This window comes from Orycteropus afer, unplaced genomic scaffold, assembly GCF_000298275.1.
Source record: "Orycteropus afer afer isolate SDZICR_OR568_19922 unplaced genomic scaffold, OryAfe1.0 scaffold00370, whole genome shotgun sequence".
NCBI lineage: Eukaryota > Metazoa > Chordata > Mammalia > Tubulidentata > Orycteropodidae > Orycteropus > Orycteropus afer.
The window spans coordinates 1,134,324-1,147,855 of NW_006921957.1; the positions used below are offsets into that span (position 1 = coordinate 1,134,324).

Below are 13,532 nucleotides of genomic sequence, written 5' to 3' on the forward strand. Positions count from 1 at the left end.
ATCTTGTTGTACTTTATGTTTAATACTCTGAGAAGGGATTAGCAAGGTGTGACTAGAGAGTAAATAGAAAAGATAAATGAGGAAAATATGGGCAGGGCATCAGTGTTGTTAGATAAGACCAACCAAATAATCACAAATAATTATAGTTCCTCTTTTTATAGCTGAAACAGTGTCTCCATGTAAATGAGATTTGAATGCATGTGGTTTAGATACATCGGGTGTTTTAGACAAAACCTTTTCTGTCTGTATTTCAAGTTCATTGAAATAATTTTTTCCAGAGGCATATGCCATTTGGTTGTCTTCACTGCTTCTTCAGAATTTCTTTGACTCTTTTCAGCATTGACATCCCCAGCATTTAATTTTGGTTAAGTTTTATATAGTTTATATAAGCTTTTAATATAAATTTCTTCAGATTTCACCTCACCAAAGTGACCTCAAAAAAGGAGGAAATGGCTTCTGAGTCAGAAACCCTGAATCCCAGTGCTCGGATAATGACCTTTTATCCAACCATGGAGGAGTTCCGGAACTTCAGTCGATACGTTGCCTACATTGAATCTCAAGGAGCTCACCGGGCTGGGCTAGCCAAGGTAAGGGGTGGGATCATTCAACACGGCCTTTGTTACAGAGGGCAGCAGTTTAGATTTTTCCTAAACGAAGGCCGGAAGAACTGGGGTTTGCTGAAAGCCAGGTACTGTGATGACTGTATGTTGTCCTGCTCACAGGTTACTTCTTTTTGTTAACATCTGAAGAATCACTTCACTACTTTTAGGTAGGAGGAGAGCTGTTTGGAATCTCCAAAAAGGGAAGATAAAGAGCAGTTGTTTCTTGGAGCAAATGCTGTGGTGCCTCGGTCCTCGTTAGAGACGGGTGCTTTTAGTGTTTCTTAGCTGTCATGGAGCACCCAGGCCATCCAAAGTCTCTTGCTCTGATTTCGTTTTCATTGAACACCCTCATAACTTGACTTTCCATGTGAGCTTTCTTCAAGGGAAGAATGCCAGCCAATATGAATATTGTAATATTTCTGGTTTATACATTTTTTTTCCCCTGTGAGTTGGGTTAGTTTTTGCTCCTGAGTCAAATCAACCCTTAATATATTCTGTCAGAATCAGGTAAATAAATAAAAGCCACTGAGGTTTGAGACATTTGCATCTTTACTCTTAAAAGCAGAGAGTACTGCCGGGCTAATAGCAGATAGATGCAGCAGGGCCCTCATTGTAACTTTTTCTTGGACACAATAGTTCTGAGATTGAACTATATTAATTTAAAAAAATTACAGAAGTATTCTAGCTATTACAAATTAAATAATTCAGAGGTATGTAAAGAAAAGGCAGATCTTCATCTGTCCTCTCTAGTGTCATATCCTTATTGTAATCAGTGTTAATTGATTGGAGTATCTCTTTCCACACCTTTTTCTATACTCAATAAGTATACATGGATATGACATTGTTGTTTATTTTAAACAAAATGGGACCATGTGTATATGGCTCCAACTCATTCTTTTTTTTTTTCCTCATGTTAATTATCTTGCTAGTTTATTACTACTATTATTTAAATGCATAAATACACTTACACAGGTGAAAAAGTCATTAGAAGGAAGATATTGCAAACTCTCAACTCGCAACTCTAAGAGTATTGAGTTGACCAAGTCAAGTCGTATTTTTCATTTTTCAAGACAGCCCTCTAGGTAAACTGGAAAAGAATCAGCTCTTCGGCTCCCTTTCTTGGTGCCTAGGTAGGATACACTGAGGCTGAGATCATTACCTTAGATCATTGCAACTAGGTAGCTAGTTAGTGGCGGAACTGCCAGCAGGGTTAGCATGGCAGTGTGACTTGCTGTATTTGGGTGAGGGTGGTTAAATCAAGGTAACTTTCTAGAAAACTTGACTAGGTTGGATAGCAGCTTACATACTTCCTGGACTCTGAGTGGCTTTGCAGGTTTCTGATCTAACGCTTTGTTTCTTGTGTTCCCTACAGGTTGTTCCTCCAAAGGAGTGGAAGCCACGAGCTTCCTATGATGATATTGATGATCTGGTCATTCCTGCCCCCATCCAGCAGCTGGTGACTGGGCAGTCTGGTCTCTTTACTCAGTATAACATACAGAAGAAGGCCATGACTGTTCGAGAGTTCCGCAAGATAGCCAATAGTGATAAGTGAGTAAAAAGCATGTTTCTTTCTTTACCTGTCATAACATCTACCACCTAGCATCTCATCCTCATAGCTGTCCCCAAGGCTCTGACCATCCTCCTGAAGAGCAGTGTCCTCAGTTCTGCTTCTGTCTGTCTTTGTGTTCTTTTTATGGGAGCACTTTCTCCTCTCAGTACTGTGTCATGGTCTAAACTTGTTCGTGTTCTTACGTAGTTATCCCATTGGTTTTCTGTTAAAAGGGGAATATTTTTCTTATTCAGTAAGTTTCTCAACTGCAAGGGAGAAAGTTGGAGATATATTGATATCTACTTATTAGAAAGTGGCTTTAGTTTCAGTTTGTTTCTTTTCTCAGGATCCTTCTGTCTTCTGTCATGCTCAGAATCCTCAGTATGCACTTAGCTGCCGTCCCATTTTTGTTTTGAGATTAACCAAATGTGCATTAACTACCGTGACTGTTTCCTGTCACACCGTTCTTTATCATCTGTATATTCTCATCTTTTAGAAACTTTCCTTTGTTTAGGCTAGTTGTTTTTCTCTGCTGCTTTTAAAATTTAACATTTGTTTTACCTTAGATTCACAGAGAATGAATCGTGTTTCCCTCATTCTGCTCTGATTGTTTCCTCTTAATCCTCTTGAATCTTCTTTCTTACATTGCTTCTTAATTTTGAATTCCTGCTCCCTTCTCCCGTGCTGCTTTTCCTGAGCCTTTTTGGTCTATGCATGTCTTGCTTTCGGCCAGTCAGACACGTTAGATCCTCACTGTGATCAAGTGCACGGATCTTTAGCTCTCAGTCTTCATACTTCAGGGGCAGCACTTCATGGGCTTGGTCATCTCTTTCATCAGGTCTTGCTTTTCCTATTTCTACTCTTTACTTTATTTCCATTTGACTTACCACAATTCTAATTGAGATCTTCTAGACTTATTTATAACTCTTAAAATATCTTATATTGCTAGCTTCCTTGTTATTCAGAGTGAGAATTTATGTAAAAGCCTGCTGAGGAAGGGTGACGTGCTCTGTAGATGAAAGGCTGTGTCATCCTTTCATCTGTGTCATACTTGCATTTTGTTTCTCTGGGGCCTTTATCTCCCTGTCTGTCTTCTCTTCTTACCAGTATGTACTAGACTTTTCCTTCTTCCAGGATACCCCTTTTCCTTGTAGATTCACCAGTCCTGTGCCTATTCCCTTCACTCTGAAATAAAACAGATTTTTACCCTTGATTTCTATCTACATTCCAACCAGTTTTAATAAAACTCAGTAGTTGCATATCCAAGTTTATAAAACAGGTAGGTAGGGGATATCTATATATCTCTATCTATGCTTAGATAATTTAGGGTTCCCCAAATATTGCATTTATTATGTACAAATTGTACATAATGTAAAAATTATATTTTTAGGAATGTTTAATATAGTTCGTAGTTATTATTTGCTGTCAAGTTGGACCCTACTCATAGCGATCCCTCCTTGGGTTTCCAGGGCAGTATCACTATGGAAGTAGATTGCCCAATCTTCCTTCCGAGGAGTGGCTGGTGGGTTTGAACCACAAGCCTTCTGGTTAGCAGTCAGGTGCCTTATGCTACCAGAGCTTCTTAATGTAGTTTAGGCTGGATTATTTGCTGAGTGCCATTACATAGTGTGCTGGGCACGTAGCAGTGAAACATAGAAATGAGCCCTCTTGGAACAGATTCCTTTACATTGGTACAGGGAACCGAATGCAGTTAGAGGCTTCAGCTTTTCACATATGGCTGATTTTGGATGTATGTGGATATATTGGGGTTCATGGTTCTTGGTTCTCACGTTTGTAAGCCCTCTTTCTTCCAGGTGGCCAGGCCACTCCTAGCAGGGCATAGTTTAAATAGAATCTTTTTAAAGAGTTGAGGATATTTTGCTTCTTAAGGAAGATGAAGATGAGTTTATGTCTGAGTGTCTATCATCTTCCTTGAGCCCATAGCACATGAAGGGATATTGAGGGAGTGGTTTAGAGTTGTAAAAGTCAAAATTACGTGTTCATTTAAAATGTCTTCCTGTCTCTATAACAAGGGCTTATACCTACACTGTTTATGTCTAATTCCTTTATTAGGAGATAATACTTCCACTCTTGCTTTTTGAAAGGTACTGTACCCCTCGCTACAGTGAGTTTGAAGAGCTTGAGCGGAAATACTGGAAAAATCTCACATTTAATCCCCCAATCTATGGTGCAGATGTGAATGGCACTCTCTATGAAAAGGTGAGACTCATTGGAAACCCTCTGTGCAGCATTTTTGTAACTTTGGGTTGTAAAACCATTTTTATAAAGCGAAGCACATAGTAGGCACTTAAAAACTGTGTGGTGAATGGGTGGTTGAACAATTGAATGCTCCACCAGCACTTGAGGGTACTGTGTTCACTTAATTGTGGGTATTTTTACATGTGACTGAATTTTATTTCTCCCACTCTACATGTGAATTGAATGATGGGGTGTTCTTTTCAAGGGCTTTTAGCATAATCTGTGGGTGGTAGCTGATGAGCCCTTGAGAGGGTAGGATCACAGAAATTGAAATGTTGGGGGAGAGGCAATGTGGTTTCTTCAAAAAAAAAAAGATCACTGACAAATCTATTGAGAGGGGTATACATTTAAGAAGAGAAATGTATTTGGATTTCAGAATCTGTCAAGATTTTGTAGCAAAAGCTGTTTTTAAAAATTGCGTTGCCTTAGGATATAGTGGTTTTCAGTGTAAGGAAGTACCTGAGAAGTGGCAGATGAGGGGATGATTAGGACTATCTTTGGATGAGTGAAAATCTGCAGAACATTTCAGGAATTACTGCTCGGGTTGATTTGAATGTTTTTATCAATAATTGGAGGGGAAGAGTTTAAAAAGTAGATTCCTGTTTGTTGGTAACAGTTTTTCTAGGTGGTGGGAAGTCAAGCTTACAGAAATGAATTTCAGGAAGATACTATAAAAATGTGGGGTAGGACATATACAAGTTGGGCAGAATTACCCAGAATGTACTTAACAGCTCAGAAAAAGGATTTGGGTGACATTGTAGACTTTAACTGAAGACACTGGCCAATGGAAATTAGGGCTATAAAAATAGAGTTAATTCCTATGTTTTGTATTTTTTTACAACGTAAGAGTTCTTTCCTATTTTGGCTTAATTTTCTTTGGCTTTGATTCTAATACTTCTTTCTGGGGTTTAGAACAGGTGCTGTTATATCCTTAGCATTTTCCATAAACTTACATTGTTCACAAAATGGTACTTGCCCTCCAGAGATAAAGTGGCCTCAGTTTCAGTAGTGGCTGTGAAAAGTGAGTGAGGGGTGCTGTGGTCTTCATGTCCCTGCTGTTTGACATTATTCCGCAACTGTGTTAGAGGTAACAGCTTACCTGTGTCCTGCATACCTTGTAGGTTCAGTGCCTGACTTTATATTCAGATGTAACCTGCCATGGCCTATTACTTCATTTCCTTTGTAGCATGTTGATGAGTGGAATATTGGCCGGTTGAGAACAATCCTGGACTTGGTGGAAAAGGAGAGTGGGATCACTATTGAGGGTGTGAACACCCCATACCTATATTTCGGCATGTGGAAGACGTCCTTTGCTTGGCATACTGAAGACATGGACCTGTATAGCATCAATTACCTGCACTTCGGAGAGCCAAAGTCCTGGTAAAGTCAGCCAGTAGTTCATTGGGGCTTTCTGACAATAGTGCAGGACTTCTCAACTCTAATCTGCATAGGAATCATCTGAGGATCTATGAAATTCAGATTCTACTTCAGTAGGCCTGGAGTGGGGGCTGGCATTCTACATTTGAAACAAGCTGTCAAACTAAAAGTTGCTGTCGGAGCTCTGGTGCTTAGTCCATCTTTTAAGTAGCAAGGCCTCACAGAGCAGGGCACTTCATACCATTTTGTGAAAGGATAAGTTGACTGAAAGCCCCAAACTATTCCAAGCTGTCCCTCTGTTTTCTAATTTCTTTTTCTGAATAGGCCTGAGGGATTTTTTCGAGCCAGACTTCCAAAACTGGAGTCACTCTTTGAGGTGACAGGAAACTTTCTTTTCCTCATGGAAGAAAAAATATTTGGAATGCAGCAGGGTGTGAGCAGAGGGAATGCAGAGCTACTCAATATATGCTTCTTGCTTTCCGGGATGTTAGCAGTCTAGTTGAGGAGACAACAGTTTGTTACTTTTTCTCTCCCTGGGCTCATCCATCTGTCAGTGTCAGCATTTTCGTTGAAGGTGCTTCACATGATGGTGAGTAAGACAGATGAGATAACTACCCACACACAGCTAGGTGATGGGTCAGGAGGGAGAAAGTAAAAAGCGTGAGAAAATGATCACATGGTGTGAGAAGAGCTCTGACAGGGAAGCAGTAGGTACTACAGATCCTCATAGGAAGGAGTAGGGTAGGGTTGAGAGAAGGCTTGGAAGAGGTGACAGCTAAGCTGAGTGAGACTAAAAGCATGAAGAATTGGCTGGGTGGAGTGGTGATAGGTTTAAGGAGGGGAGACGGTACCTTTTTGGTACATAGGGGGAAGGCAGGTGCAACAACATACAAAGAGCTAAAGTTGAGAGAGAGACAGTACCATGTGTTTAGAGAACTGTAGGGTGTCCATTGTGGTTTGAGTGCTCTGTATAAGGGTGAGAAATGAGTGATAAGGCCAGAGGAACACCATGGGCCGGGTCATGGGGAGTCTTCCAAACTATATCCGAGCTTCTTCTACTTTTCCAGGGGTTTTTCCTTTTCTTCTTTCAAATGCTAATCTTGAGGAAAATACTTTTTGACTTTGTGACTACACTGTAACTGCTACCCATTTCCTTCCTAGATGGGTAGATTTCTAAAAGTAGCTTTTGTTTCTTCATCATTGTTTACTCTAGAATTCCCTGAAATTGGATTTCCATTCTCACCTTGAGGGAAGGCTTTCTACTTATTACCTGCACTTGTTAAGGAGCTCTGGTGGCACAGTGCCTAAGGCATTTGACTGTTAACCAGAAGGTTGGCAGTTCAAACCCACCAGCCACTCTGCAGAAGGAAGACTGGGCAGTCTACTTCCATAAAGATTTACCACCTTGGAAACCCGATAGGAGTTGCTATGAGTTGTAATCGACTCGATGGCAGTGGGTCTTTTTTTTTTTTTCGGTTTTCATTGGTAGGTACAGTTGAGTTAGTTCTGACTCACAGTGAGCTTCTGTACTGTGTACAACAGAATAAAATACTGCCTGGTCTTATGCTATTCTCAGAATCGTTATGTTTGAGCCTGTTATAGCCATCAACAGTCCATCTCGTTGAGGGTCTTAACCTTTTTCGATGACCTTCTACCAAGCGTGATGTCCTTCTGTAGGGACTAGTCCCTCCTGATAACATGACTGACCAAAGTATGGGAGATGAAGTCTTGGTCTCCTTGCTTCCAAGGAGCATTCTAGCTGTACTTCCAAGACAGATTTGTTTGTTCTTTTGACAGTCCCTGGTATATTCAGCATTCTTCACCAACACTATAATTCAGAGGCATAAGTGGTTCTTCAGTATTACTTATTTGCTGTCCAGTTTTTGCATACATATGAGGCGGTTGAAAATATTATGGCTTGGGTCAGGTCTATCTTCTTTAGGTCATCTGAAATGGGACCTTCAGAGACTTCTGTGCAAGGTTGTCTGATGGATTCCAAATTACTCCAGGTGATGAACATTTTCCTCAACTCTCCTCTCTTTTTTTTTTCCCCCCGTAGCAAAACTATCTGGGATGGAAAGTTTTTATTGTTACTGTGGAATACTCTTGAATAGATTTAAAGGTGAAAATAGAGTTACTGTGTGTTTGAAAGTAGAAAGTTCAGCAGTTTTGCAGAAGTTTTAAGTAATCTGAGGCTTTTTTTTTTTTCCTCTTTCTTTTAAAGAAGAACATTTGTATGGTGTCTAGATAACCCTACTGGCTAGAGGAGTAATCAGTTATTAGGTAATCAGGGTAGCTGTTTTGGAGACGGGAAAATGGGTTTATGATCATATCTGAGGCCAGGTTTCTAAAGAATCTAATCAATTTTCACCTTGTTCTCCATATTTTCTCCATGCTACCCCTATTAGGTCTTTTTATTGTATAGGAACACTTAAAATACTGAGATTATATAATACTGTCATTCCTTTTTTATAAATCTTACAGAGTGAACATCATCATAAAGGAGAGTAGCATTTAGTACATAGCATAAATTAGCATAAATCCTGGCTCATGGTAAATATTCAATAAATGTCTTATTAAATGAACAGATATAAAATGCATAGACTAAGTTCGTTCACACTTCTGTGTGGGTTCCTTACTCCTCTCCCCAGTTTAATCTCCAGATTGCTTTCTAGTTCTTGTGGTTGGGAAGTTAAAAAAGTCTGGTATTTTAATTTATCTTGAGTGGAAACAACCCTTTAGCTCCTGTGCCTGTTCCCTGCTCAGGTTCTAATGGTCTTCTGTGATTACAGGTACTCTGTTCCCCCAGAGCATGGGAAACGGCTGGAGCGGCTCGCCAAAGGTACTGTGTCTTCTCTATATGCTGGATTGGATTCTCCTATGAGCTTCATGGACAGCTCTAAAGTATGGTGTTTTTCTTCACAGCTGCTATGGATTGAAATCTGTCTCTGCAGAATATGTGTTGTAAAGCCTGATCTCTATGCCTGTGGTTATAACCTTATTTGGAAGTGGGTTGTCTTTGTTGTATTAATGAGGCAGGGTTAGTGTAGGGTGTATTTTGAGTCAATCTCTTGAGATATAGGAGAGATTAAAATAGGCAAGCTAGAGAAGTAGAGATGGGGGACGAGAGATACCAAGCCACATGAAGATCGCCCAGGAGCAGAACCTCAAAGAGACCAAGACCTCCCTCAGAGCCAACAGAGAGAGAGAGCCTTCCTCGAGGGCTGGCACCCTGAATCTGGACTTCTAGCCTCCTAAACCGTGAGAAAGCATGTTGCATTTGTTAAGACCGACCACTTGTACTATTCTGTTACAGCAGCACTGTAACAGACACCAGGCGTGCAGGTGGAGAATGAGCCATCCTGCCAGATTGGGTGCCCTAGCAGAACACCTAAAATCAGAGCCTTTTCCCTGCTTTGTCTGGAGAAAGGACTCAAACATTCCCTCTTTGGCTCTCTTGTATTATCAGGCACAATTTATTTGATCAGGGAGAGTACATCAATCAGATTGAGTGTGGTTTTTTTCTGCCAATAAGACAAATGTTAAAGTCAAAATTGAATTATTTTAAACTTTGGTTCTTTTACGTGAACTTTGATTTGTACTTGGACAGAGTCTGTGTTAAGTGATCCTGGTGGTCTAGGCTGTAGTTGTGTTTTATACTAATGAAAGATGAACATACAGGGGAAGTGCAAAAAGGTTCTAAATAGTTTTAAAGCTGTTCGTAAGGACAGAAAGCAGCTTGTATGATCTCAGTGCCTAGCAATTTGATTTCCCATGGAACACCCTATGTAGAAGAGTGCCTTCAGGCTCATTGTAGAATCCTTGGAGATCACATTGGTAGTCCACCCTCCTTGTCTTCCAGAATAGCCCCCAGATGTGAATAATTGACTCTGGGTTTGTCCAGTGTAGTGTGTTGAATTAACCCATGCCCATTTTCAATTAAACAGGCTTTTTCCCAGGAAGTGCTCAAAGCTGTGAGGCTTTTCTCAGGCATAAGATGACCCTGATTTCTCCTCTAATGCTGAAGAAATATGGAATTCCCTTTGACAAGGTGAGTTGATTGCGTATACAGAAGTCAAGCTTACACACAAATCACTCTTTCTGGTCTGTTTTGCAGAAGATCCTTAATTGTTTTTAATTAGTGTATGTCAGGTGGGAGCTCTGGTAGCATAGTGGCTAAGACACTTGCCTGCTAACCAGACGACTGGCGGTTCAAACCTACCAGCCACTCCTTGGAAGGAAGGTTGGGCAATCCTACTTCCGTAGTGATACTGCCTCGGAAACCCAAGGAGGGGTCGCTATGAGTTGGGGCTGACTTGACGGCACGTAACAGCAACAGCACATGTCAGGTGTGGGCCAAAGCTAAACTATATAGCAATACTTTGATCTAAGGGTATAAAAGGTGGGATACTGTACCTTGCCATTGTACAGGGAAGAGTCAGATTCCCTTGAACAGTGTTAATTTGGAGCGATATACCCACTCCTCACTTACCCATGTGGTTAGGTTCCAAGCACCAGGTCATTATGTGAAAATTGGCATTATGTGAAAATGGACCACATCAGATCATAAAATAGAGGATGACTACATCATTACACAACTGCCAAATTACATCATTATATAACTGTCAGTACACTTAGAATCATTGACCTAGCAAGTTGTTACATAAGCTAACCATCACAGCCAGTGTTACTCTTGCCATGATGTTCATTACTGCCAGACATACATCATTATGTGCAAAATAGTCAAATAGTAGACTTTTTGCTATTGTCACAAATGTAAATGTCAGGTAATGAGATAGTTAATAAGCGAGGAATAAAGCAAACCAAACTCACTGCCGTTGAGTCGGATCTGACTCATAGCGACCCCTCCTTCAGTTTCCGAGGTGTTATCTCTATGGAAGTAGATTGCTCAACCTTCCTTCTGAGGAGTGGATGGTGGGTTTGAACTGCCAGCCTTCTGGTAGCGATCAAATGCCTTAGGCACTACGCCACCAGAGCTCCCAAATGAGGAATAGATGTATTTAATTAGAGTCATGGCATCTGATGTGTTAAGAGCTTTACATTTTACAGAAGATGACACTAAGACTCCGGTGGATTTATGACTTATTCTTGATTACTCAACTAAGTTGTAGTAGAGCAGGCCTCTGGATTCCACCTCTTGTAGTCTTTCTGCTGTTTGATGCAGTTACTTCAAGTCTGCTCTTGTTCAGGTGACTCAAGAAGCTGGAGAATTTATGATCACTTTCCCTTATGGTTATCATGCTGGCTTTAACCATGGCTTCAACTGTGCGGAATCTACCAATTTTGCTACCCGGAGGTGGATTGAATATGGCAAACAAGCTGTGCTGGTAAGACCTCTTGATTTCTTTCTTTAACACCATGACAGAAAAAGTCTGGTTGAGCAAATGCTTGTTAGGCATACTATTTGGTTATCAGAACATTTCCTTGAACTTCTGGAATTCAGAAGCAAAGTTGCCAGAAATGTGCAAAAGTGCCAAAATTTTGTGTTCATAAAGAGTTGAAAAAAATTTGTTCATATTTGGGACATAATAAAGTGAAAACTCCAACAGCCTTCTTTACAGAAATGGAAGAGCCAATACTCAAATTTTTATGGAATGACAAGGGGCCCTGTATAGCCAAAGCAATCATGAAAAAGAAGAACAAAGTAGGAGGACTATAAAAATGGTATGAGGGTGGCAGCGTCTGACCTCTAACTTCATAAGGTGAGAGGAGGATCAAGATCAAGATCAAGATCAACAGCCCAAGGCTGATTCCTATGAGGTGGAGGTCAGACATACCTCTATCCTCCAACCTTTTTACCAATTCTGACACCACCTGTTTCTGCCATGGTACTCTGTACTTCTCTGCTGGGTTTGATTATTGTTGCAGTGGCCACTCAGAACTCAACAGACAGCATTCACAAATAACGGGGTTTATTAGGAAAACAACAGGTTAGAGTTCAGGATCAGGAATGCTCAGGATAAAATCCTCTTATCAGCAGTGCCTCAGAGTGCACCTGTATCTCTGGCCTCCATCCCAGCACTCTCTTGGCCTCTACCCTGCATGGTCAAGTATTACAAATCTCTTAACTCTGCTAATTAAGTGCTTAGAAGCACCTTACTTGGCCAGCAAGCCCACTGTGCTGTCTCCTTCCTGGTCTGGTTCTGCTGCTGCTCTTACTCTGCCACGGCTTCATGCCATTTTTCACCGTCTCAGCAAAGTGTTAAAACTCCCCCTCTGTCTCCTGGATTGAGGTTCAGTGTAGGGATCTTGGGTCCAAAGGATGTGCTCCACTCCTGGCTCTTCTTTGTTGATGCTAGTGAGATCCTTTCTCTCTGCTTCTGAGATGGTTCATTTTAAGCATAGTGAGATGGCAAAACTGACCAATCCCCACTTCTGGGTTCTTCTGGGTTCCATATACCTTATTTGCATGGTCCCACCCCCGCAAGGGTGCCATGCCCCTTATTTACATTGCTAACAAGCTATCCAGCACCCTTGGTGGGCCACAGGCATCTCACATTTGTGTAGTACCACCTAGTCATCTGGTAGGAGTCACAAAGACCATGGCTAGAAAGGCCATACCAAGAAATTACACTGCACTTCAAAGACTCACACTTCCTAATTTCAAAAGATGGTATAAAGCTTGGTAATCAAAACAGCCTGGCACTGGTACAATGATAGACATGGAGACCAATGGAATACAATTGAGAATGCAGTGATAAATCCATACATCTCTGGTCAGTTGATTTGTTCTAAGTCCATTCAGTGAGGAAAGGATAGTCTCTAATAAATGGTGCTGGAACAGCTGAATTTCCACATGCAAAAGAATGAAGTGAGACATGAGATGTCATACACAAAAACTAAAAATAGATGAAAGACGTAAGTGTGATAACTAAACCCATAAAATTCTTAAAGAAAACCTTGTAATTCGGGACCTAGCTTTTTACCGTGGATTCTTAGATACAACACCAAAAGCACAAGCAGCAAAGAGACAAAAAAAAATTAGATAACTTGGACATTGTAAGTGAATTTCTTAGGTTAAAGACCATTAGACATCAAAGCTACATCTACACACACCAGTATTTTTTGCCTCAGCTTCTCTGAGATTTCTCTGGTTACTTGTACAGTGCTCCTGCAGAAAAGATATGGTGAAGATATCTATGGATGTGTTTGTGAGGAAGTTCCAGCCAGAAAGGTACAAACTTTGGAAGGCTGGGAAGGACAGCACGGTTATTGACCATACTCTACCCACGCCAGAAGCAGCTGAGTTTCTTAAGGAGAGTGGACTGTCCCCAAGAGCTGAGAATGAGGAGGAGTGTCTAGAGGAGGACATGGAAGGGGTCATGGATGGAGAGGAGGGAGACCTGAAGAGAAGGTAACCCAGCAGCCCTTCTGGCCCTGGCTGTTTGAGGGAGGAAAGTCTGGGCAGCTTCCAGAACCACCAGAGAAGCTGTTTCCAAATGGGGTGTTTGAACTATGGGGCTGAAGGAGTTTTCTTTTTGTTGAGGTTCCAGGATCCTTGGAGCCAGAGTAGTCATGTGCTTCTTTGTAGCTCTTTTCCAGGAATGATAGCATCTGTAGGTGTAGGCCTGTTGCCTCCTGGAGAAAAGGGTCACATATATGTGAAGAAGGCATGACACTCTCTGAGCCAAAAAATGTCAACATCATTTCATGATCGCTTCAGGGTTGTTTTCAAAAAAGAGTGTGTGGTGGTAGGGATAAAGCTCACAAGGGCTGGGGATGGT

The 13,532-nt window shown here is 41.1% G+C and overlaps 1 protein-coding gene across 1 annotated transcript in view; it reads left to right on the top strand.

Annotated features, from left to right (window-relative positions):
* The first annotated feature begins 449 nt into the window (after positions 1 to 449).
* Positions 450 to 13,532, top strand: part of KDM4A (lysine demethylase 4A) — a 47,496-nt gene continuing 34,413 nt past the window's right edge. Inside the window, exons 1-8 of the mRNA XM_007953051.2 lie at positions 450 to 587; positions 1,975 to 2,150; positions 4,257 to 4,371; positions 5,597 to 5,790; positions 8,580 to 8,629; positions 9,735 to 9,838; positions 10,998 to 11,135; positions 12,915 to 13,162. Of these exons, the coding sequence (XP_007951242.1) occupies positions 450 to 587; positions 1,975 to 2,150; positions 4,257 to 4,371; positions 5,597 to 5,790; positions 8,580 to 8,629; positions 9,735 to 9,838; positions 10,998 to 11,135; positions 12,915 to 13,162 (1,163 nt within the window). The remainder of the gene's footprint in view (positions 588 to 1,974; positions 2,151 to 4,256; positions 4,372 to 5,596; positions 5,791 to 8,579; positions 8,630 to 9,734; positions 9,839 to 10,997; positions 11,136 to 12,914; positions 13,163 to 13,532) is intronic.